This window comes from Notolabrus celidotus, chromosome 22 (assembly GCF_009762535.1).
Source record: "Notolabrus celidotus isolate fNotCel1 chromosome 22, fNotCel1.pri, whole genome shotgun sequence".
NCBI lineage: Eukaryota > Metazoa > Chordata > Actinopteri > Labriformes > Labridae > Notolabrus > Notolabrus celidotus.
In genome coordinates, this window is record NC_048293.1 from 3,597,169 (window position 1) to 3,619,531 (window position 22,363).

Sequence of the window (22,363 nt, forward strand, 5' to 3'; positions counted from 1 at the left end):
CTCAATTTGCCAAAAGAACCATGAAGGCATTTTTATATTAATGATTCCCTCTCTGTGTGTAAGTGCTGTACACAGTTATTACCATGGATCCAGGTTGTTTTCAAGTGCTTCGCCCTGTTACTGTATCAAAAAATGATGTGATGTGCAATCTAAACAAGTGTGATTAGCATTCAAATTTCCTTTTATATTATCTTTCTAAAATGTTCTTAAATCTGAGTGTTCAGTATTAAATGTACAGTTTTATATAAAATAGTTACTGTATGTTGCACTTCCCTGCCATGCGTGCATAAATGCCAAATAGGAGGTACTCTGCAACCAATGATTATCATTTACGCCCCTTTTTTTGCCTCTAACCATAACTGATTAGGTCCAATAATAAAAAGAGTCAGTCTAAAACACAAAAACAGTCGTTATCATCTACAAAAATAGCAACATTCATTTTTCCCTCCTTTTTTTAAAAACTACACATTTATATATTTATATATTTTAAAAAAATATATCACACTAATCCTAACCGAGTGCAAACATTGCCAGATCTGTTATTCGTCAAACACCTGACAGACTACTGATTTGATTGAAAGCTAACATATCTAATCCAAGAGATTGCACAAAAACAACTTTTCATACATGTTGGTGAAACAACAGACCCTCCAGTGTAAATCCTCGTTTCTCCAACAGGACCCTCACGCTGTAGGATGGCTAATTTGCTCCACCACAGCATTGATTTTGTATTGACTCTGAACGGCCTGCTTCTGCTCTATGCCTTGCTTCAATGCAGATCAAACCACGATGTCATTCTATGATTATTCATTTTATATCATCGTACGACTAAACATGACACGCACAGTTTGGAGGGGCCGATGCAGTCGTCATGGCAAAAGGCTCCACAGCCTTTGCACATGATCATCGCCTTCAGTCGGCAGTAGCATTTGGACTGCATGTCGTCCATGTTGGAGCCCTCCATGAACGACTGCTCAGGAGACTGCTCGTCCTGGTTTCCGTGTTCTAAAGAGTGACCGGCCGGGATGGTGGTGACCGTCACTGAGAAGGACATAACGCTCCCATGGACGCCGCCGCCATCAGCCTCTGTTGAAGCCGTAGTGGAGCCGGTGCCTCCAGTACTGTGGTTCAAAGTGTGAGGTACAGACATGCTGATAGTGCTGCCGTAGCACGAAGCTGCCACAGGTTCCTGATTATGGAGTGTTCTCTGGGTTTGAAAGGCAGACAGCTGCTGGTGACTGGGGTTCACTTGGGAAAGATATGGCTCGGAGTTTCCTTGATTACTATTGCAGAGTTCAGGGTGCCTTCTGTTTGGCAGGAAATAAGAGCTGGTGTCTTTGGCTGTTGCACTGGGGCTATTGTTTTCTGCACCAGCTGCATTGTCCTCCGATCCAGGCTCAGTCTTCACATTGGAGCAATGCTGACCACTCACTGCTTCGTCAAACTTGCTGATTGAAAATCCTTGCTGTTCTGTTTTGACCCCAGAAACAGGAGAGAAAACTTTCCTGGCAGGTTCTTCATCCTTGGCCGCCTCCTCTCCTTCTGTGCTTTCCCTTTTTAAACCGGACACAGACGTGTTTGGGGCGGCAGACTGCTGCAGTCTCCTGCTCTCCGATCCTCGGCCGTATGTGGACACATTGAGAAGATAGTGTCCCGTCATTGCAGGCCTCGGCGTCCTTTTACGACCAAGAAACCCTATAGAAATCCTGGGCTGGTCCTGGCTCTCTTCTGCGTGCACTAGCTGATGGGGTTTGTACTGATGTTGCTGATGTCCCAAAGCATCATAAGACTGGCTCTGCTGGCTTTTCCTCTGCATGAGAGCCTGCAGGATCTGCTCCTGAGTCACCTTATCAGGAAGTTCCCTGTGATGTATCGTGTACTCGGAGTAAACTCCTGTTCTTCCTGCAGTATTAGACTGGTGGGGCGTTTGCTTATCAGTCCTGAGCTCAGCAGAGTGAGACGTCTTCCCCTTACCAGCAGGTGGTACATTCAACATCTTCACTTCCACCTTGGATAGTGGTTTGGGGAGGATCTGCTCCAAGGGAACCTCTTTGCCCTGCAGGAGCTGAGTGACCAGCGGGTTGTTTGCAGGGATACAGGAGCTAGTCCTGGCTAATGATCCAACAGATGAAGGGTTTTCCTGTCCCTTGGGTACGTGCACAGATGAGGGAGTGAGTTGCGTTGAGCTCTTCTGAACATCTGCACTGACAGTACCAGCAGAAAGACTTTTGTGTTTATCCTCAGTTTTGATTGAGAAATATATTTGGGACTGGTTTGGGCTCAGCTGACCTAAAGAGTCCAATGTGCAAGATGGAGATGTAGTCGTCTGATTGCTGCTGCTGTCAGAGGCGGATAACCTGGTCAGTGCCAGCGGGGATGTTGGGCTGGGACTGGGCGATGGATGCTCACTCCTGCCACCTCCTGGTCCTGGTCCTGGCACTGCACCCTTTGATGCTGCTGATACTGCTGCTGCAGCGGCCGCTCGCTGTGCACGAGCAAGCTGAGCTTTGGCTTTGATGTCAGCCAAAGTACGAGCACCTGTGCGGCCCGGGCTGCTTAGCGGGGTTTGGAGTGGAGTCCTTGGTGAGACTTGACTTGGTGACACAGGAAGGGGAAGTATTCTTGACACTGGGATCTGCAGGGTGAAAAATTAGATGATATCAGAAGTCAACAAAACACATCCAACCACAGATTTATCTAGACTTTGATACTCAAAAGACAGATTAGAGACATTTCTCTACCTTGAGTGGAGGAACCTTTTGATTTGTTGCTGAAGTTGGTGTTGCAGGGCTGGATATGGATGAAGCAGGAGGAGAAACAGAGGAGACAGAAGACACTGAGGAAACTGAGGACATGCGGGACCTTTTCTCTGGTGTCACTTCACCTCCAATCTCGCTGACAGACTTCCTTTTCTGTGGCTCTGAAGAGCCGCCGGGCTCAGAGATGACCTCTCCGCTTTCCACATCAGGCTTAACCACAGACACCGGCTGATCCTCTCTTAACTCTGAACTAGCCTTTTGTGGGTCACTCTTCATCACAGGAGACTCTGGAATCTCCTCCTTCACCTCCTTCACCTCCTTCACCTCCTTCACCTCCTTCACCTCCTCCTTATGCCCCTTTTCAGGTAAAGTAACTACAGATGCTTGTTCAGAATGCTTCTCAACCTGTTGTGTTGCCACTGCAGGCGCAGACTGTGCTGCGGTGCTCAACCTGCGCTCCTCAGCGTAGTAAGAGCGCCGTGTCTTCATGGGCTCTGTGGTGGAGACCGGCTCTTTCTGTGTCTTCTGAAGCTCCCGTGTCGGCTTCGTGTCTTTCGCTGTTGTTACGGAAACATCAGCATTTGTCTGTCTGTTGTCCTTGGCGCCCTTGGATTCCACCGGTGCCTGAGCAGCAGTTCTTGTCTGATGGGACCTGGCAGACTCCTGATTCAGATCAGACTTCGTCAGCTCTTTGCAATCTTCAAAGCTAAGCCCAGAACTATGTAGAGAGATAGTATGGAGGCAGAAAGATGGAAAATCAAATACAACTCTTGTTCATTGACATACAAACTTATAAAACACTTATTTTGAAGGAGTTATTAAATATACACACAAAGTTGATCCAGGAGTTAACCCCAAAAATTGTGTTATCCCCCTGACAATCACTTGTTATCTTAAATTGACGAGTCTTTCCAATGAAACCAGCACTCCATGACGTTTATTCACTTCATAGTATATCACTGTTTCCTTTAAATGCATGGTTAGAACTTAATGAGGGAGAAAAGCAATAAAAAGTGGCGTTGCTGAGTTGGTTAGGCCCGCTATCCAGCAGGCTTTGGGCATTGAAGTTCTCTCTCTTTATTTTTATACTGGCATATTGGTTGCACCGGTTTACAGCACACAGCTCGCTTTTTAGATGCCACAGAGGGTATTAAAAGCAAGTCTCATACTCACTTTACTCTAAGTTTGAAATGTTTCTCCATTTTCAGTCTTTTGCATGTTTCTGCAGAAGGCTGCTTTGATATGCATCTTGATTTCATACAATGGATATGTATGTTTTTAAGTAGCTTAAAGGTTCTTTCAGTTGTATTTAACCTTTTCTTGAAACAACCTAATGATGTAGTACCTAATATAATTAATAGTGCAAAATATTGCAGCCCACTGTTTCAATTTAAATGTAGAAATAATATATTTTTTTGTTTTGTTATATTTTTGGGCTTTGTTGCCTTTATTGATAGGACAGCTGAAGACAGACAGGAAACGTGGGGAGTAGAGAGTTGGGGAAGACATGCAGCAAATGGTCGACCGAGCAGGAATCGAACCGGTTACCTCTGTGACAAGGACTATAGCCTTGATATGTGGGGCGTGCTTAGACCGCTAGGCCATCAGCGCCCCCGTAGAAATACTCCTTGCATGTTTTCATCTGCCCATGTAATATTAGAGACATCCTAATTCAACTCTCATTCAAATCTTATGTATGTTAACAAGTATGTCTGAAAACTATATCTCTCCAAAAATCTGTGGGAAAAATAAGACTGCTTCTCTGCTGTTTGTAGATCCTATAGAAGGAGGGCTTTAAGTAAATAAGATTTCCAACTTCCCAAGCTGGATCAGATTAGTGAATCATGCAAAACTCCAAATCATTTACAATAAAGAAGGACCTACTTTTCACCATAATAGCTTTCAAAGAAGGCCTCCTTCCACAGCTCAACTTTCTTTTCCTTTTCAATTTCTTGCCGCATTCGGAGCTGCAACTCAGGAGTAAATTCCCCTGTGAAGGAAAAAGTTAGATAACGGTAGAAAAAGGAAGGTTACATTATACTTGACTCTTTATGTTCACTCCTAACCTTGATGATATAATTCTAACTTTCATTGAAAACTGACTGCAGTTAGTATGAATTGAAAACAGTTCAACTGACCCTCAGCCAGCCTCTCCTTCCAGGACTGAGCTGCTGATGTGAAGAATTCATTGTTTAAGGCAGAACTGGTGACCTTCAGAAGGCCATCCATGCAGGCCTGAAGAGAGGAGGCACAAGGTTTTCACTTACATCATCACAGAAAGCATCACTCAGTACACTGGCTTCTGCTTCCTTAATGTTATATGCAGTTTGACTCAGTGGACATAAAGAGACCTTGTACTGAAGTTAGCTGCAGTAAAATGTATGCTTTCTTAATTGTTCCAAAGCTCTTATTTTACAGAGCTGAATGCTGATGTGACATGACATTTGGAACAACATACACTAAAAACACACAAAGCTACATAATGCAACAGAAACATAAATAACATGTGTAATCTTTGATCTACCTGCCGGTCAACTTCAGGTAAAAGTTTCAGCAGCCTCTGTTGACAGTCCGGGGGCAGGACTGAGAACGTGTGCTTGTTGATGATCGCCCGCAGGTTGGTGTTAACCAGAATGGAGTCTGGTGTTTCCACATCTATTTTACACCGGTTACGTCTCAGCTGCCCTGCAACGCAAAAACAGGAAACAGATGTAAGAGAGGACAGATCCAGCAATGCACCAACACATCCATCTCGCAACTGACATCTTAAGCAATTTACTCTCACATGTGGTAATATCATTTGTTTTGTTCTGCTCATGTTTTAATCTTTACTTGACTGTCCTAAAATAGCATAGCTAACTCTGATTAGGCCTAAGTGAAGATGGCAAACTGATAATTTACACTTAAAAGAAACAACAATTAAGAATATTTTAGTGGATAAAGTCGCTGTTATTACCACATTTCCTTACTGTCAACAAACTCCAGAACAAACGAACAGTGCCTAAGTCCCACTATTCTACTCGAAAGCATAGACACCCAGACACAAAGGTTCCTACTGAAGACATGAATCTGTAAAACCTTTAAAAAACACCAAAATTATTCCTGTAGTTTTATTTTGAAAGAAAAGCTCAATAATGTCCTGAAGCAGCCGGGTATTGTAGTTTTATGCCATGTGGAATAACACGTGCACTAATGAGTAATTCTAGGATTTCTAAGTGTAGCTGATATTGACTTGTAATAAAAAAGACAGGCCGTAGTGTGGTAAACAGTAGTTTTTGGCCCTCAGTGGAGGTCTACAGCAAAGAAGAAAGTGCTTGAGAAATTCAGATTTGAAATCCATGGTTCCTCTGATAACTTTGAGACTTTGGCGACATTTATGGATAAAAGTTATTATCAACACCCCTCACGCAGCACAATAGAAACTCTCTATGAGATAAATAACAGTTATTTATAACCATGTATCTCCTCTGTCTTTCTTTTTGAGGATTACAAACATTTAAGAATATGTGAATACTTGCAATATAATAACACTAAACAGTGAGTTTATTCCCATGTTGTTATAGTCAATGGCTTTTATTTAAAGCAGATGTCCAACCTACCTGCATTAAGGCGGCTTGACCTCTGAGGAACCTTCCCCGGGACGGCAGGACGACATAGATCTGTTTGTGGGAGGAAGAGGAGGAAAAGCTTTGAGAAACTGCAGACGAGAGATCTGACTGTTTCCACAATGATGCTGCCCTTCATATTAGTCATGTCTGGATGATTATAATATGATGTCCTTTGTTGTCTAGTAACAAAATGAAGCAATAACATAACTGTAATATACAAAATACTGAATCAGTCAATATTACACCTCTATGTGTAAAATCTGCAGCTCTCCATTCATTATTTTGTATTTGACAGCATGATAGGAGCCTCCTACCTGTCTTTGTAGTAATGTTGTCAGCCATATCTTTGATGGTTTTCAGAAGCAGCCTGGGACTGGAGCTGGTTGGCATGCCTCCCTGTCTGCGCTGGTTTCTCTGTTGCTGCTGCTTCAAGGCCTGAAAATGAGTAAAAAAAAACAAGAGTAGGAACAAATAGCCAGCAGCATGAAAAAAAGAGAAAGTGTTAATGTGTGTTTCACTGCAAATACTCCCCCAGGGCCACTTGCCTGGTTAAATAACAGCTAAATAACAGTGCAGCAATGAAGCTCAGGTTGCGTAACACAAGCACAAATCATCCGACATGAAGTCTGATCACCTCCCAAACACAATGTGAACAGGTCAGAGATGCTATTTAACAAAGTCAAATTAAATACCTGAAAACACAGAAAAAATACACTAAAGGTCCCTCCAGCACTAATATTTTCTGCCAAATGGCCATCTTATAGTGTTTCCTACACCCAATAAATGAATACAAATTGGTGTTCCAGAGCTGAAAGTTCCACACCAGCACAGATGGAGGGAATTACAATCTGTGCAATCAAATGAAATCTAATTAAAATGGAACACAAAAGGCACAAAGCAGCCAATAGGGAGAATGTGGAGCGGGTGGATTATGAGAACATTAATACTGTAGAACAAGCTATAGGCATTTTTCCCTGACGCCTCATTGTTTTAAAATAATCAGCACAAGCTGTTGAACAGGCAGGGAATGGAGGGGAAATTGGCGCCTGGTGGAACACCAACAAGGGTTCTGCTCATGTTAACTGACATGGTGTCAGCAGAAAGAGTTTAGAAAAATGAAGAGAAACCTGCAGAGTTAGAATTCTGACAGGATGTAAAGCAAGAAATCACGTCACCATACTTAGTGTATTTGTGTTGTAGAGTTAGATATATATGGGTGTGTGTGTGTGTGTTTGAGGGTGTGGCAGGAACTCATCTTACATCCAAGACAAGTCTGTATGCAAAAATAGCCTGAATAGTATTAAGTCCACCACCCAGCTGTTATTAATGCAACAAACAACCAATACAGAAGCCGTCAGTACCTGCTTCAAAGCTTTCTTGCTGTGTTTCTGCGAGGGAGAGATGAGTTTGCTGGTGGGGACAGAAGGCGACGAGCATCGAGGCTGCGGAGAGGACGGCTGTGACTGCAGCTTGGAGGGAACTACCAAAGACAAAAGCACGACACAGATGTTAGAAAAGACACTTCCTGAGGGCGGTGTACTGACTTTGTCACATCATGCTTTTGTTGTGAGGAAACTGAAACCAACTCTGCACACAAAGACCTGCAGATTGCGTTACCAAGCTATACTGTTATAACACTAAAAAAAGGCCTGAACAGCTCAATAGGAAAATAGACAACAACCTCTCCTTTGTTAAATTCTGACAAACATCTTTCTCCACACATCGAGGCAGATACTATTGTAATTCTACTTGTTTGGACTTTTTTAACATAGAGTATTAAGTCCTCTGTCTGTGCTGTTAACCAGATTAGTTGCCTCTACCTTGCGTATAATGAGGAAGTGGTCACGGGTCGAACTGAGAAAATAAAGTTTCCTGTTTTAAGAGTCACTTAACATATTGAAGTGACACAAAGACATAACAAGAGTCAGCGAGAGCAAAACCTGAGCAAAACAAAGTAACTGACACTTCATTCTCTGAAGCTGTTCAGCAATCAGCCACAATCAGGTGCATGACTCACTATACAGCAAAGACTTCACGCTACAGATAAAGAGCAAGCTTTGATGACGTGAAATTACAGGCTGCAGCTTCTCTACACGGTTATGATGATCGACGCGAGACTTTAGGGTTACAACCTGATTCTTGAAAGATGAAACCAACCTTTTGCTATCATCATGTTTGATGCTCAGTGTGTATTCCAGGAGTTACTGTATGCTGTGATGAGTTTGGGTCATTAAAACCACTTTCTTTCAGTTTGCCTCTCCTGCTGCGACTTCATCTGGTTTCCTGTGTTTCCGCAATAACTTAAAGAATGGCTGAGGCGGGGCGTGTACTCTCACTGTCAGAGCTACGTGAAGCACCAGCCAAAATCAGCCAATAAACAGAGCTACAGAAGTTACTGTTTGGGGATCCCTCTCTTCCATTGACTCGACCTTAATAATTGATGAAGAGTATTGATAGATAGTTTATGAGCAATTTATTTTCATGTGACGTTTGCCAACATAATAAAGATCCAGGTTCCTTTCTCACTCCCTGACGTATAGCCTGCTGGTTCTCCTGAGGGAAAATTGAGTCTTCTGGATTCAAACATTATCTAAAACACTGAGGATAATTTCCTTCTGGTTTCAAACATTATCTAAAACACTGAGGATAATTAAATTTTGCAACAAAATTTACAACAAATGCATAGTCTTGTTTGAGATTTTAAAGTGGACATGTTTTCATATGATGGATGAAAGATGTGCACGTGGTTAAAAATGATTCTGTGTTCTGTGCAGTGTACCTCTTCTCATCCACCTTCCTCTCCTGCCATCCTTAGAGATGGCACTGCTGCTGTTTTCCGTACTTTGGGAGTCTGAAAGATTGTCACTGCTCTCATCTGAGTCATCCTCAGACAGCTCTTTTGCCACATCTGAGATGTCCTTCTGAATATGAAACAGAGTACAAAGAGTAGGTTAGTTGTGTGTTGCAGACATCGAAAACATCTTCTTTATGACACAATCACGTCAAACAAAAGCATTCATCAAGTGTTTGATAGAGCTATAATGAATCTAATCAACCTTTAATGTGTAGACTCCCATTCTGCCGGGGACTTTGTAGAAGATTCCCTCCTCTCCACGAGAGTTTGTGTGCAGCATTGCATTTAGACATGCCAGCGGGGAGGTTCCACTACATCACAAGAGAAAAACAAGAATTACTCATCCGTTCCCGCATAAATCAGACAGCTGGGAGGAAGCCGTGAGAAGGGTTAAGGTCGGTCTGAAAACTGGGGAGGAACTGCTATCATGCAGCAAAGGGAAGTGTGTGAGTTCAGGCCAGATTCACATCATTCCAGGTTATTACTGCAAGATTCATACAGAATCAGTTACATAGAAGTGTTTGAAAACTAATCTAGGATATTATAATATATATTATTATATAAAGATTAAAATTGAATGAGATATCTTTGTGTGTTGCTTAAATTAATCAGTTCCACTGAAGTCAGAGTTATGCCACAGCAGTTGTGCCAGAGAGGTATCCAAAGGTACTGAAACACTAAAGGTGTTTTTCGACGGCAGGAACTTTACCCCGGAACTACGTGCGTTTTTACTGGAGGAACCAGGGTCTAAACTTAGTTCAGGGGTAGATAATTTCCCCCCTGAAAAGCCCCTACTTGGGGGGGGTAGTACTTTTCAAAGGTCCTGGGACTTTCAGTTGAACGTAACGGTGGTTGTGGAGTTTACACAGTTGTTGAAACACAGAGGGAGTTCCTGGGAATGCAAACTAGTTTAGTTTTTTATTAAGATTTCAAAATATTATTTAATATAATTATTTTTCTCCATACATCACTGGCATGATTTGCACAATCTACCCGGGACTTCAGCCCGCCGTCGAAACGCAGACAACAATGGGGGCACAGGAACCTTTTAGTTCAGGGTAAAGTAGTTCTGGGGCTAAAAGACCCCGGAACTCTTGGTCGAAATACACCTTATGTCATTTTTGGCAGCTTACATCAGAATCCATTGAGAGTACAACAAAGGTATTATACTCAAGGTTTACTATGGCAAAATATTAACTTAGAAAAACCAACTAGACTGAAAAGAAATGTAACATATTTGTTATTCACTAAATTATGTAAAATAGTTGGAAGAAGCAAACAAAGTAAAAACTGATCAAATCTACATGCTGACAAAGTTCTAAGGGTAATGCCATGTAGCTGTGTTGAACATGTGTGAAGCATTGCCATCCGTGTACATGCTTCTATTTAACAAACTGGAGAACAGAATTGTGCTTTTATGCAACAGGTGGCTTCAGCAACTCTCAGTGAGACACGGCCTTTATGCATCTGGACCCGAGCACATGTCATCGTTAATAACATGCAAAAGGTTAAAACCAAACAAAGGGGCATTGCAGTGAGTTGGTTAAGATTTAAGGGAGGGGGTCCAGCTTTTTTTTTGTTCTTACCTTCTGGATGAGAAAGGTGACATTGAAACAAAAAGAAATGAAATAATTATTAAGTGAGTAAAATAACAGTTACCATGAGAACAAGAAAAAAGAAAGCACAGGATGCGAGCTATCAATAACAGCGGGAGAAAAGAATTTAGTGGTCTCTCTTATGAAAGTGTCTCCTTCTTGAAGTGCTTTGCTGTTGAAAAGATACAATATTTACCTTATTTCCTTAAGCCTCTCTCTTTGGATCACCTGCAGGATCTCTTTATGGCTCATAGGAGTGTGAGGGTACTTCTCCAAAACCTACAATGACAAAACATTATTATTATTGTAATGAAACATGATGTGGTCTGAAGGCTACAGCCTGAGATTTCATTTACCGAAGCTTCATAAGAAGATTCCACAAAGCCTCAAAACCCTTGACTGTGTCTACAGCCTATGATCAGCACTCAGCATGGTACTCTGAACAATCAAGACCACAAATCTTTAACAAGCATTGTGGCTTTTTGGACTTACTGGGTTAAGATCTCCTATCATTATGTTTTCTGCTCGCTACACCACATGCTTATTTATAGCCATGCTGTAAATAACAGGAGGTAAACCACTTTGTTAGTCTTCCACAAAGCTGTCATCAAAAGAAGCACTGCCCAACAATATGATAGTAACATTATGGGATGTAACGATATATCGCAAATCGGTAAAAATCGATACCAATAAGGGTGGATTCAAATCGATTCAACATTATTTGTATTGGGATATTATTTTTAAACAGTAGAAGGCGCTATCCACTATCCTCTTGTTCAGCATCATGAAGTCTCTGACCACGTTCACATGCTCATTTTTCTCAGTAAGAACGAGTAGACAGAAAACTGAACACTGTGAGTCTAAACTATGATTCTGTTCAGTTGTCCTGTCTCAGTAAATCCACATGTTGTAGTCTGAGTCTTCACTCTATGACCATGCGTCCACAGAGATTATTTATAAGCCTGCTCCTCACGTTGATATTCAGCGTGTTTAACATTTTGAACACCTCTATATGATCCGTAGCTGTTTAATACCGTCAGTTTTAACCATAACAGTGTCATACCTGTCAGATCAATACTCTCTGTAAATAAACATGTAAATATACAATGCAACAATTCTCCAAGCAGAATTCCATATTTTTATTTATATTACTATTTAACTACTATTTTTTTTAATGTAAAAACTACCTCTGCTACTCACCACTGCACTATTATCATATTATTTTAGCCTGTACATATTAGTCATGCCTATTTGTTGTTATTTTGTATTTATAGCTGATGTTATTATTATCATATTTATATTTTTATTTGTATGTCTTATTCTTATGCCTTGTGCAAAGAGAGCACAGTTTACCATGTCGAATTCCTTGTGTATTCAAGTATACCTGGCCAATAAAGCTGATTCTGATTCTGAATATACACTGTGTCATGAAGGAAAATTTGATTCAGGGGGAAATAACGCATTTGGCATTCTTTTTGACATGGAAAACTTTTACGTTTTTGAATGATTAAATGATAATTGATCGTTAACATTTCCAAAGATCGATCACGGAAAATACTTGAAATTGACATCCCTAATTTAAAGAGATTGGCCTTATTTGTTTTAATATTTAATACTTTCATTTGGGAATTGTTCACTTTCCATTTCTCTATAATTGTTCTGAAATTTTCCAGTAAGATATTTTTGTAGGGTCATTTGTAGTTCTTTTGCAAGGTGCTGAAAAAAAGGTGTGCAGTGGTTTTATTTGAGTTACAACACACCTTAAAAATGAAAAAGGATGACTTTGTTTACAATGAAAAATAAGAGAACAAATATATATATACCAACTGTCCATATCTGAGAATTGAAATTAAATAAGTTTGCGTCGGGGTCTTGTCTCACCATGTCGGGATTCTTTTACCCATAACAACCTGCTAGCCATACATTATCCCGCTTATTACCCGGCCACTAACTCAAAATACAAACACGTTGTCAAAAACATTGATTCAAATATTATTTTATTGATTTAAATGATTTATGTTTACAGTTTTTAAAAAATAATCCCAGTGATTCCACGTCAGTTAGCGTTCCATGGTGATGGATTCTTATCTGCCTGTTAAATGTGACTGAACTCTTTTCAGTGGATGAAACGATGAAATATTAAAAACACATCTTACAGTACAGTAACATCACAAACGCTTTCACTCATCTTAAAACAACATTTGGTGTTAATTCTGCTCCAAGTTATACTTTTTAAAGACATCTGTTTATATGTATCCGCATTGCAGGAATTTGTTCAGCATGTCAGTAATAGTGGATTTTTACCTCCTTTGAAAACTATTATTCAATATACAGTACAGTGTTATTCACTGCGTTGGCTCTGTTACGTGAGCAAACTATCTACTGTGTGATTTTATTTAACGTTAGCTCTGATTGTAAGGGTCTGTTTTATAAGTTTGTTTTGGTTTTTTAGGTTTTATTTAATTTTTTATCGCTTCATTTTGCTTTGCACTTTTCCTTGTTTTTATTGCCCACTGAGAAGCACTTTGTTACTTGTATTGAAAACTGCTATATAAATAAAGTCTTATTATTATAATTGCTGTCAACATATCAGTGGACAGACACATGCAAACTGTCACTCTTCAGTGAAAAGTGCTGATCGGGAATGTTGTTATTTAGTAGTATTAGCATGCTACGCTAGACAGCTAGCTAGGCTACTGCTGGACAAAACACTGCCATGCAATGAATCTACTTTATGGTCAGTGACCGAGTTCAGATATGGATAAAAGCGTCTCATGCAGGTTTTTAGCACTTCTCTGTATTTTACATGAAACTAAAATCAAACAAACTTCAACGTTAGCAAGTGTTAGCATGCTAACCAGGCTAGCGCGCAGCCCTGACTTGATACTTCATGGTTACTTTGCTCGACTTTATGTCTCCATTGAGAACCGTTCAGTCAGGACACAACATAGCAAAAGGGTTAGATACTTGGTGCATATTAATCCCGATGTATTTGTGCACCTAACAGTTAAAGGAAGCTAAGTGGCTAATGATGACAGCAGCTCTCAGAGTGAGTAAACACAGCAGGCCCCGCGCGGTGTACGCAGCGCTCAGCAGCAGCAGGTCATGAACTCAGAAACACAGTTTATTAAGTGTTCAAGGAAAACAACCACAACAAACGGCTCTTAAAAGCACATAGAATACCGTTTTAGCAGCTTCCGCCCACGTCCTCCCCTTCCTCCTCTTCTGTCTCTCCCTCATTGTAGCTGTCTCGTTGCAGAGTAGTGTTGAATTAGTCTGTTCCAGTGGAAATGTTGCTTTTAGTCACCGCGTAAGATCCACTCCGTCTGCCATGTTGGACTTACTGTAAAGTGTCACGTGACTCCGAAGAAGGAAACGTCATCTTACTGTACACAGCTGTCAATTCAAAGGCATCAACTTTCACACACATGATTATAAAACTGTCAGCTGCAGGACACCGCAACAGAACCACAGCACTGAGGAGGAATATAGAAGCACTTCAGGATCGTTTGACTCACTTTATTTTCATGTGTAAGCAAATGGACTTTGCGCGATTTCACAACTATGAAAAATAAGGCAGCTAATCAAAAGTGCATTGCAAGCTTTCTCCACACTTTGGGCTCACAATTAGGGTTGCAAAGGGGTGGAACATTTCCGGTAAATTTCCGGGAAGTTAAACTGGGGGATTTTGGAAATATTCCAAATTGGAAACTTTCCATGGGATTATGGAAATGTATGGAAATATCTGGAAATGTATGGGAATTAACTGGGAATTGAGGGTAATTTAATGGAAAGGTATCATATCCAAGCATAAATATTTGTTTTGTTATAAGCACACATCCATCCAAAATAGAAATAATCTGTGCATGTGATTGAGGAATAGCATAGGTATTCAACTGTACTTGCATGAAATCTGGTTGTTTTAGTCAGGATTATGCTAAAATATATTTCCACCAACTTTATTTAAGTTCCCTATTAAGAGCCAACCTTCAATTTAGTAAATTCCTGGTTCATTCTCGTTTATTCCCATAAATTCCAGATAATTCCCATGGAAAGTTTCCAACTTTGAAAATTCCCGGAATTTTGCAACCCTACTCAAAAGTACATTAGCACAACTATTCATCAAGCATACAGGCTAAACCAGGATGACCCTAGAAGTGGTTAGGGTTCTCAGATACCCCAAATCATCCTCCAATGTTTTGGCAACGAGTGAATACAATCTACAGGCTTCTTATTTCTTAGAAAATAGGTGATCAAGTGTTGCTTCAAAAAAAAAGGGAGTGGAATAAAAATGGGATCTGCAAAGATCCTGCAGATAATTAACAGTATGTCAAACCTGGTTTAAGAAGATCGAGGTTTTTGCTGTGCTATTCTTTGAGACTGACATAAGCCACAAGAAACTACATAGTTTCTAGGCAACAGTAAGCAAAAACAATGCTTTTGTTCCACTTACATTAAATACATGCTTGCTCATTTTTGAATAAATAGATAAAAATGTAAATGCTGTGAGATCATTTTAAATCAAGGCAGAAGATTCCCATTCCCACCAGGTGCCCCAGCAATCTGGACACCTTCTGCCTACTGAAACTAAAGCCAGCAATTTGTACAGTTGTGTTGACACAAGTTAGGGGCTTGTCTGAACTGGATCTCCATGTGGAAGATAGGCAGCAGAGGATGGTCTTTGTCTCTGAGAGCCTGATGCCAGATTGGTGGCTGATGAGGATGATGTGACGGATGCTGCTTGTGGTGCTTGATACCTGGAGACCATTAAAACAATGTATAACAACAAAATAATAGTTAGTTAGGAGGTTTTCTGTTTTATTTCTGTTGTAATAACGATATAATAAATAGTATTATATTATCAAGTGCTGAGGTTTGATAGATTATAAAGTCTGTATATGGCTGACAAGTGAAAAAGGTTATTTGTGGAAACTGGTGAACATAAAAGAGAAATTGTGGTTTGTAGCTAAAGAGGAACTAACATGCAAACTCACTTGTAAAGTGTTTTGATTACTTTTACTAAACAGCTGTCCATCTTTTAATAAATAAACAGCCTGGCCCCATTAAAAACACCTTTAACTAGTTGATCTGTAGCTGTATTTCCAAAACTAAACTACTAAATTAACCTGTAAAGTTACACATTAAAACAGCTAATGACAGTGACATAACGTTACTCCTACAGCAAAGTCTTATTCTGAGTTGATGCCCCTCGGAAAGGAATATAAGATATCTTCTTTTGTGTGTGTGTTTACTCTCACCAGGACTTGGATTTCCTGACCCGTGGCGACTCAGAGCCCCTCTCTCTGATGGGAACGGTTACCAGAAGATCTCTCATCAGCCTGGGAGAAAAGGCTCTCTCCAGGTGAGCGCCATTAAGGTTCAGTGTGAACATGGTTGGTGGGGACATGTCCAACTCCAACAGCATAATATTCTCAGCCTGTAAAATAAATCAAAGATGTGGTTATAACAGCCCTATTACATATGAAAGTGACATTTAGTAAGACGTCTTATTAACCATATTAACCCTCCTGTTATGTTTCGGGTCAAATTGACCAATTTTAAAGTTCAAAAACCTGAAAAAAAATGTTAAAAGTATTTTTTGGCTATGAAGCTTCTTCTGCTTGGCTTAATTAGCTTAAATAACATATAAAATGAAAATGCCTTGCCCAAGGACACTTAACCATTTGACTGCAGGGGCTGGGATCAAATAGAAACAAGCTGGCAGCCATTGGGACAGTGAGGGACAAGTGGCTACAGCAACTTCCACTACTCTATAACCCAGACCCTAATGTCACAGTGGATGAAAGGCTAGAGGCATTCAGAGGTTCCTTCCTTTCTTTTTAGGCAATATATGCCTCCCAAGCCAGCTTAATACAGCATCAAAATCTGGGCAGCATGTGACAGAAGAGGTGTCTCCTGTTAATTTATCAACATCACTTCATAAAAAAAACTATAATTAAAAAACTATAATTAAAAAAAACCCCAGAAATCTAAGTAACGTAAAACTATTGTATTTATATTAAGGTCTTTCCAATGTAAATTAAAAACAGTTTTAACACTTATTTTCATGAAAACGAGTGAATTATTCTCATTGAACCATGATCTGTGTGAAATTAAAGAAGACCATCGCAAGAAACAAACATAACAGGAGGTTTAAAACTCATAGATTTATTTTCTAATAGTTAACTTTTGAGAGCTTTTATTGTAGAAAATCAGCAAGAAATAGAATCCTAAAAATGAAGCACAAAAATGTGAGTTTAATGTAAAGATTAAACTCAAAGCTACACAGTGTGGACTATACTATAGTTATAGTGTTGTTTTGTTGGAAGCAATGCTGTATAAATGCAGATAATCTGAATCATGTTCTAGTGATGATGTCATTACTGTCTGTGAAGTAGTACAGTCCAGGTAACAAACTTTTACCTTCATTTTTTTAAAGGCAGAATCCCACTATTCTTAAATTCAAGCTGTTATGTAAGTGCTGGCTTTTATTTGATAATGTACAGTGTGTACTTTGAGATTTAACATTGATGGTTCGAAAGTGTAAGATGCCACAGTTTAAACTGTGAATGGTTTCCATGACTACAACCATCTCCGTATTCCAGAATGTGAAGGAGGAAGGATGTGAACATGCAAATAAGGGTGCCTGAGACCAAAATTTTGCATCTCATCTCTGCTGCACTCCTGCCAACTGTCCTCCTGAATGTCCGAGCCACACTCACCTGGTATCTTGACGGGGCCCCAGTTGCTGAGGCAACAGCCATCTGTGCATATTGGCTGATTGGCCTCTTGTATCCCACAGCTGAGAGAGGCCTCCTCCTGACCTGAGTGGGTGCACTAAGATAAGGACATGAGAAAAGGAGGGTTTAGATTCAGTGTAAGACGAGGTTTAACTGTTGATAGAGAACTCCAGGAACCCAAAGTTCTCCTTGTATGCTCAACTGTGCAGCTCCAACCTGGCAAGTCTCTCTCATTATCTCCCCTGTGCCATCTTCTTTTCACCCTGCTTGTTAGTTAAGACTAACAAGAGGGAGTCTTGTTAGTTTGGGTGTCAGGTTCTGTATCATATAAAGAGACCTGTTTCTTGGCCATGCAGAATGCAGAAAGGATCTATTACATGTATGGTTAGGTTGTTTTGCAGCTCCCCTGTCTCTAATATAAAATATTCTGAGTTTGGCGACTCCTAGTGGTCGTGCCAAAAATGACACCAATAAAACACTGTGGCCATGAGAGTAATATGACAGATGCTTTAAAAATACTTCTGCAAAAGGAGGCACTGTAATACAATCTATTACTTTCACTGAAGGCTAATCAGTTTTTCATTTTGTTATAGCCTCTGACTTTAAACCAGCCTAAATTAGTTATACAGAGAATGATTGTGCAGGTGCATTCAGGTGTATCACGTGGAGGTCAAAAGAACAATATAGCAGCAGCAGAGTTAAAGTTTCACCAGTTATAACAAAGTAATGTTTTTTTAATATTACTCTACAGCTCAGAGTGTAGTCAGAAAGTTAGGCCCTAATAATGACAATAACAAAAACGTTTTGAAAAAGTAGCATAAGGAGTTGTTATATTTTGTTGTTTAAAGGGGCGGTGGGAGGTAATGTATCTGATGTTACTTACAGTTGTGGATAAATATCAACTTTCCTCAAACACTGAGTAAAAAAAATGAGCCACTTGCCCAGTTGCATTGATAATCATGCAGCAATGATCTCACAGAGTGGAGTACTTAATGCCACATGTGCTCCAGTGAACTGACCTCTCTGATGGAAGAACTGGGTGGAGTCTCCACTGATCCTCCTCACTGTCAAAGTGCAACCTGTGCATTATCTTGTTCTTTTCCCCAGGAGGGATAAAGTTCTCAATCAGGAGATATCTGCAACACGAAATAAAAGTCAGCTCAAGTCTGAGTCTTTTCATGTGAAAGAGGAAGAAAGTGTGGTATTATTATGTATTACTGCTTTTATGATAATGGACCAGTACTTATGTTATCAAGTAATACAACAACAGCACAGCAACGTTCACTTTGTCATCACTCTGGATGCCAGATAACTTAGGATTGGATCGCACGCTCCATGCACGGAGGGAGTAGTCCTCAAAGTAGGCACGTTGGGTTCGATTCCTAACCTCTGCTCTTTGCTGTATGTCATTCCCCACTCTCTCTTCCCAGTTTCCTACTCTATACACAGCCCTATCTTTAAATAAAAGCATTCAAGCCAAAAAATAATCTTTTTAATATATTTTAAACCTTCTATTAATACAATATCATGTCTCTTAAACAAACATTAATTTGTGTACACATTGATTGTATTCATGCATATTAATAGGGTAATAAAAACAAGCTGCTGTTTATGTACTTACTTGTACTTGAGCTCTCTGGTGAGCTCAGTCTGTGTCTGTTCCAGCTCCTGTCTGGTTGTGACGTGTTCATCGATGACGTCTTTTATCTCTGCTCTCACCAGCTGTAGTTTGGTGTACAACTGGACACGAGAAAACAAATTACTTGTGGAGCTAAAGCTGTGCTAGACAAGATATGAACATAAAACACACACACAGTGGCTCAAAGCAAAGACCTCACACTGAAGTGTTTGCTCAGGAAACAAATAAACCAGAAATGAAAAATGTAATTATTCCTAAATACCAGGAAGTTAGAGTTCAGTGAGGTTAACATAAATCTGACAGTGTTACATCTCCTTGGGATGTCTCTCGTGAAACTAAACCCATTACAAAAAAGATAGATTCAATTATGTCTCATCGCTGTTATTATAATGTCATTGGGACACATCCGTGATGAGTCATCTCACCCTCTTCAGCTTCTTTGTCTTCATTTCCACCTCCTGCTGCAGGGAGGAGAACGTCTCCCTCATTTCTAACGTCTCCTCGTCCTGCAGCATCATCACCTGCTGGATCTCTCTCTCTCGTCGAATCTGCGAATAATCAGACACAGCATCCAGCTTCACAAACGGCACACCCTTAAAAAATAAAGGTCATTTTCACAGCATCTACTTAATTAAAACTGTCTTGATATTTGCAGCCTCTTGGAAAAAAGGGATGTCTTGTTTCTTTGCTGACCCTGCTCTGTACAGACAGAAGGAGAATCTCCTCCTTCTTAATGCCTTAGAAGCATGACACTTACTTTAAAACTAAAGCAGGAAAATGTAAGCTCTTTTGATCTACTCTCATGACGTTAAATCTGACACTGACAGAAATTAAAATCATTGGTAGTCAGTCTGCTATCAGATGATCTTGTTTTGGGAGTTCACAGAGAGGCTCCATGTGAAGTTTAGTCTGTGGTTGAACTTAATAAATTGAAAAGTGACACAAAAGTAGAGGTTCCTATGTTTATACTACCTAAAATGTGGTCAAAAATACCAGTAAATGCAAAAAAAACAATACATGACCAAGGATATCATGCATCTTGAAGATTACTGTGTGGGTAACAAACCACAACTGTGTGGTGTTGGTCGAGAGTGTGAGTAATCACTGCTCTTCAAGCATTTTGTGCATTTTTTTACTTGAACTAGCATTGTAGGGGTACTCATCCTCAAACAATACTTGATATCTGAGCCTGTATCCAGAAGAGAAATGTGTCATATCATCGCTATTTTGGGAAATCCATCAGAAAGTCTTTGTTTACCCGTCATTGTTTCTACAAACCTGCTCTGCAATTTCCTGCCTCTTCAGCTCCAGCATTTTCTGCTGTTCATTGGTGTGATCAATTATTGTTTTTCCTCCAACCAGCAGTTTGCTCTCCATAGCCTGTGAACAACAACACACAATGAATTATTCATGCCAGTCCTTACATTCTACCAGCGCTTTGTTTATCAGCCACTGGAGGTACCTTGTATTTCTCTATGATCTTCTCCAGAGCGTCCTGATCCCACTGCATGTCCTCGATGCTCTTCCTGTTTTCATTCAGGTGTTTTAATTTCTCAGTGCTGCCCTGACAGGTCAGAACCTTTGGGATGTCGCTCCCCTCTTTCCTGCGATAAATCACCTCTGGTTCCTCCTCTGCATGCATCCACACATCCCTCTCTTTCAGCATCTCCTCATCCACACCAGCCAGACTTTTACTCAGTCTTTTGCTGTTCCTCCTCATCCTCCTCCTCTCCTTTGCCAGCATCCCTCGCTCCTCCAGCTGAGCTTTCAGGCGTGCGATCTCCTCCTGGAACTCCCTCAGCAGGGCGTCTTTGGGATCCTCGTTGATCCGAGGTTTGTTCTTAATGTTCTTGGCTCTGCTGGCGTATCTTAAGGTGGCTAAGGTTTCATCAAAGTGTTTGTGTGATGGACCCACTGTGGCGATCATAACTGTCTTTGCGTTGCCACCCAGGGAGTCCTGGAGCAGGCGGGTGAGTTTGGAGTCTCTGTACGGGATGTGGGTGCTCTTCCCATCCACCAGGGCTGAGATGACGTTCCCAAGCGCAGACAGGGACAGGTTTATCTTCGCTGCTTCCTTCAGGCGCTTCCCTTTTGCTCCAGTCTTGCTTTGGCGCTCACTTCCAGCCAGGTCAACCATGTTCAGCTTCCCCACCCGGATGTGGTCCTCGCCATCTGGACCCACTTCACTGCACTCCACGGTGATCACAAAGATTGCATGAGACCGAGAGCTGCGTTCATTCATGTTGGTGAACCCCACAGACCGGGACTGGTTCCCTAAATTCATGACATGTTCAATCTCTGTGGCGTTCTTCGTCACAACAGAGGAAAGATCCTTGACGTACACACCAAAGTCTGAGTTCTCTTTGAGCCCTAGTTTCTTGTTGTTGTCTTTGCACAGCAGATCTCTGATTTCCTCCTGGTAGATCTCCAGGTAGGATGACCTCACCAGGTATTTTTGATTCTGAGTCCTGGATATTTGAGTGAAAATGTGGTGGAAGGAGTTTGGAATCACTCCCCTCAAGTCTGGGTCGTTTGAAACCCCTCCCTGCATGGTGTGTGTTTTACCTGTCCCGGTCTGCCCATACGCAAATATGGTCCCGTTGAAGCCCTGGATCACGGACTCCACGAGTGGTCTCACAGCATCGTCATAAATATCGCTTTGTTTTGACTCCCAGCCGTAGACGGAATCAAACGTGAACACTTTCATAGGCTCATCAGGTGGTGCCTTCGGGTTCCGGATGGTGATCTGGCCCAGTCTGTCATCTAAATCCAAGATGTTTTCATTCTCTGTCGCCTCCTCTTTTCTGCTCAAAGGGCGGCAGCGGACCACCACCCTCACCGCCTCGCAGTGTTTGCCTTTAGACATCCTGGTCAGAGATTACACAGCATATTTCCCACGTTGGAAAGCCAATTTCATCGGGCGGGGTCTCCAGATTTTTCCACGCCGCGCAGGTGCAGCAGCAGTTTCTATTTCACCTACTTTCATCCTCCGCTCTCTTCATCCCCTTGAACGCAGCATGGTCTCCGCCCTGAGCATCTCTCAGTGAGAAAACGCGATGTCACAAGATATGTAGAGGATGCTGCTGGAGAAAAACACCCACCAAGCCCCCGGCCCGGCCCACACTGCCTCCCCTCAGCACACACCCTGCTCTGCTGCGGACAATGGAA

The 22,363-nt window shown here is 41.1% G+C and overlaps 2 protein-coding genes and 1 long non-coding RNA gene across 7 annotated transcripts in view; 1 reads left to right on the top strand and 2 right to left on the bottom strand.

The window, feature by feature from the left end:
• The window catches only part of LOC117805865, a 128,392-nt gene extending 109,650 nt beyond the window's left edge, over nt 1–18,742 (top strand). For 2 of the 3 annotated variants that reach the window (XR_004629541.1, XR_004629547.1), the window contains 3 exons: nt 16,078–16,178; nt 17,256–17,290; nt 17,422–18,742. This is a non-coding gene — a long non-coding RNA (uncharacterized LOC117805865). The remainder of the gene's footprint in view (nt 1–16,077; nt 16,179–17,255; nt 17,291–17,421) is intronic. The other variant, XR_004629542.1, reaches the window with a different exon arrangement.
• Nucleotides 796–14,171, bottom strand: asxl2 (ASXL transcriptional regulator 2). 3 transcript variants are annotated; one of them, XM_034674432.1, is made up of 13 exons: nt 14,000–14,171; nt 11,013–11,095; nt 10,808–10,810; nt 9,424–9,532; nt 9,147–9,288; nt 7,729–7,847; nt 6,682–6,802; nt 6,359–6,418; nt 5,284–5,444; nt 4,898–4,994; nt 4,644–4,749; nt 2,742–3,477; nt 796–2,635 (listed from the first exon to the last, which is right to left on the bottom strand). In XM_034674432.1, exons 1-13 carry the CDS (start codon nt 14,054–14,056, stop codon nt 818–820), a joined length of 3,612 nt encoding a protein of 1,203 aa, XP_034530323.1. In that variant the 5' UTR covers nt 14,057–14,171; the 3' UTR covers nt 796–817. The 3 variants fall into 3 exon arrangements, with proteins under 3 accessions (XP_034530323.1, XP_034530324.1, XP_034530325.1); XM_034674433.1 differs by lacking the exon at nt 10,808–10,810 and having other exon boundaries at nt 14,000–14,170; XM_034674434.1 differs by lacking the exons at nt 9,147–9,288; nt 9,424–9,532; nt 10,808–10,810; nt 11,013–11,095; nt 14,000–14,171 and adding an exon at nt 8,525–8,666.
• kif3cb (kinesin family member 3Cb) lies at nt 14,321–22,329 on the bottom strand. The gene is made up of 8 exons (XM_034674445.1): nt 20,658–22,329; nt 20,474–20,575; nt 19,621–19,743; nt 19,178–19,296; nt 18,576–18,692; nt 17,539–17,653; nt 16,075–16,253; nt 14,321–15,573 (listed from the first exon to the last, which is right to left on the bottom strand). Exons 1-8 carry the CDS (start codon nt 22,059–22,061, stop codon nt 15,441–15,443), a joined length of 2,292 nt encoding a protein of 763 aa, XP_034530336.1. The 5' UTR covers nt 22,062–22,329; the 3' UTR covers nt 14,321–15,440.
• Nucleotides 22,330–22,363: the final 34 nt, after the last annotated feature.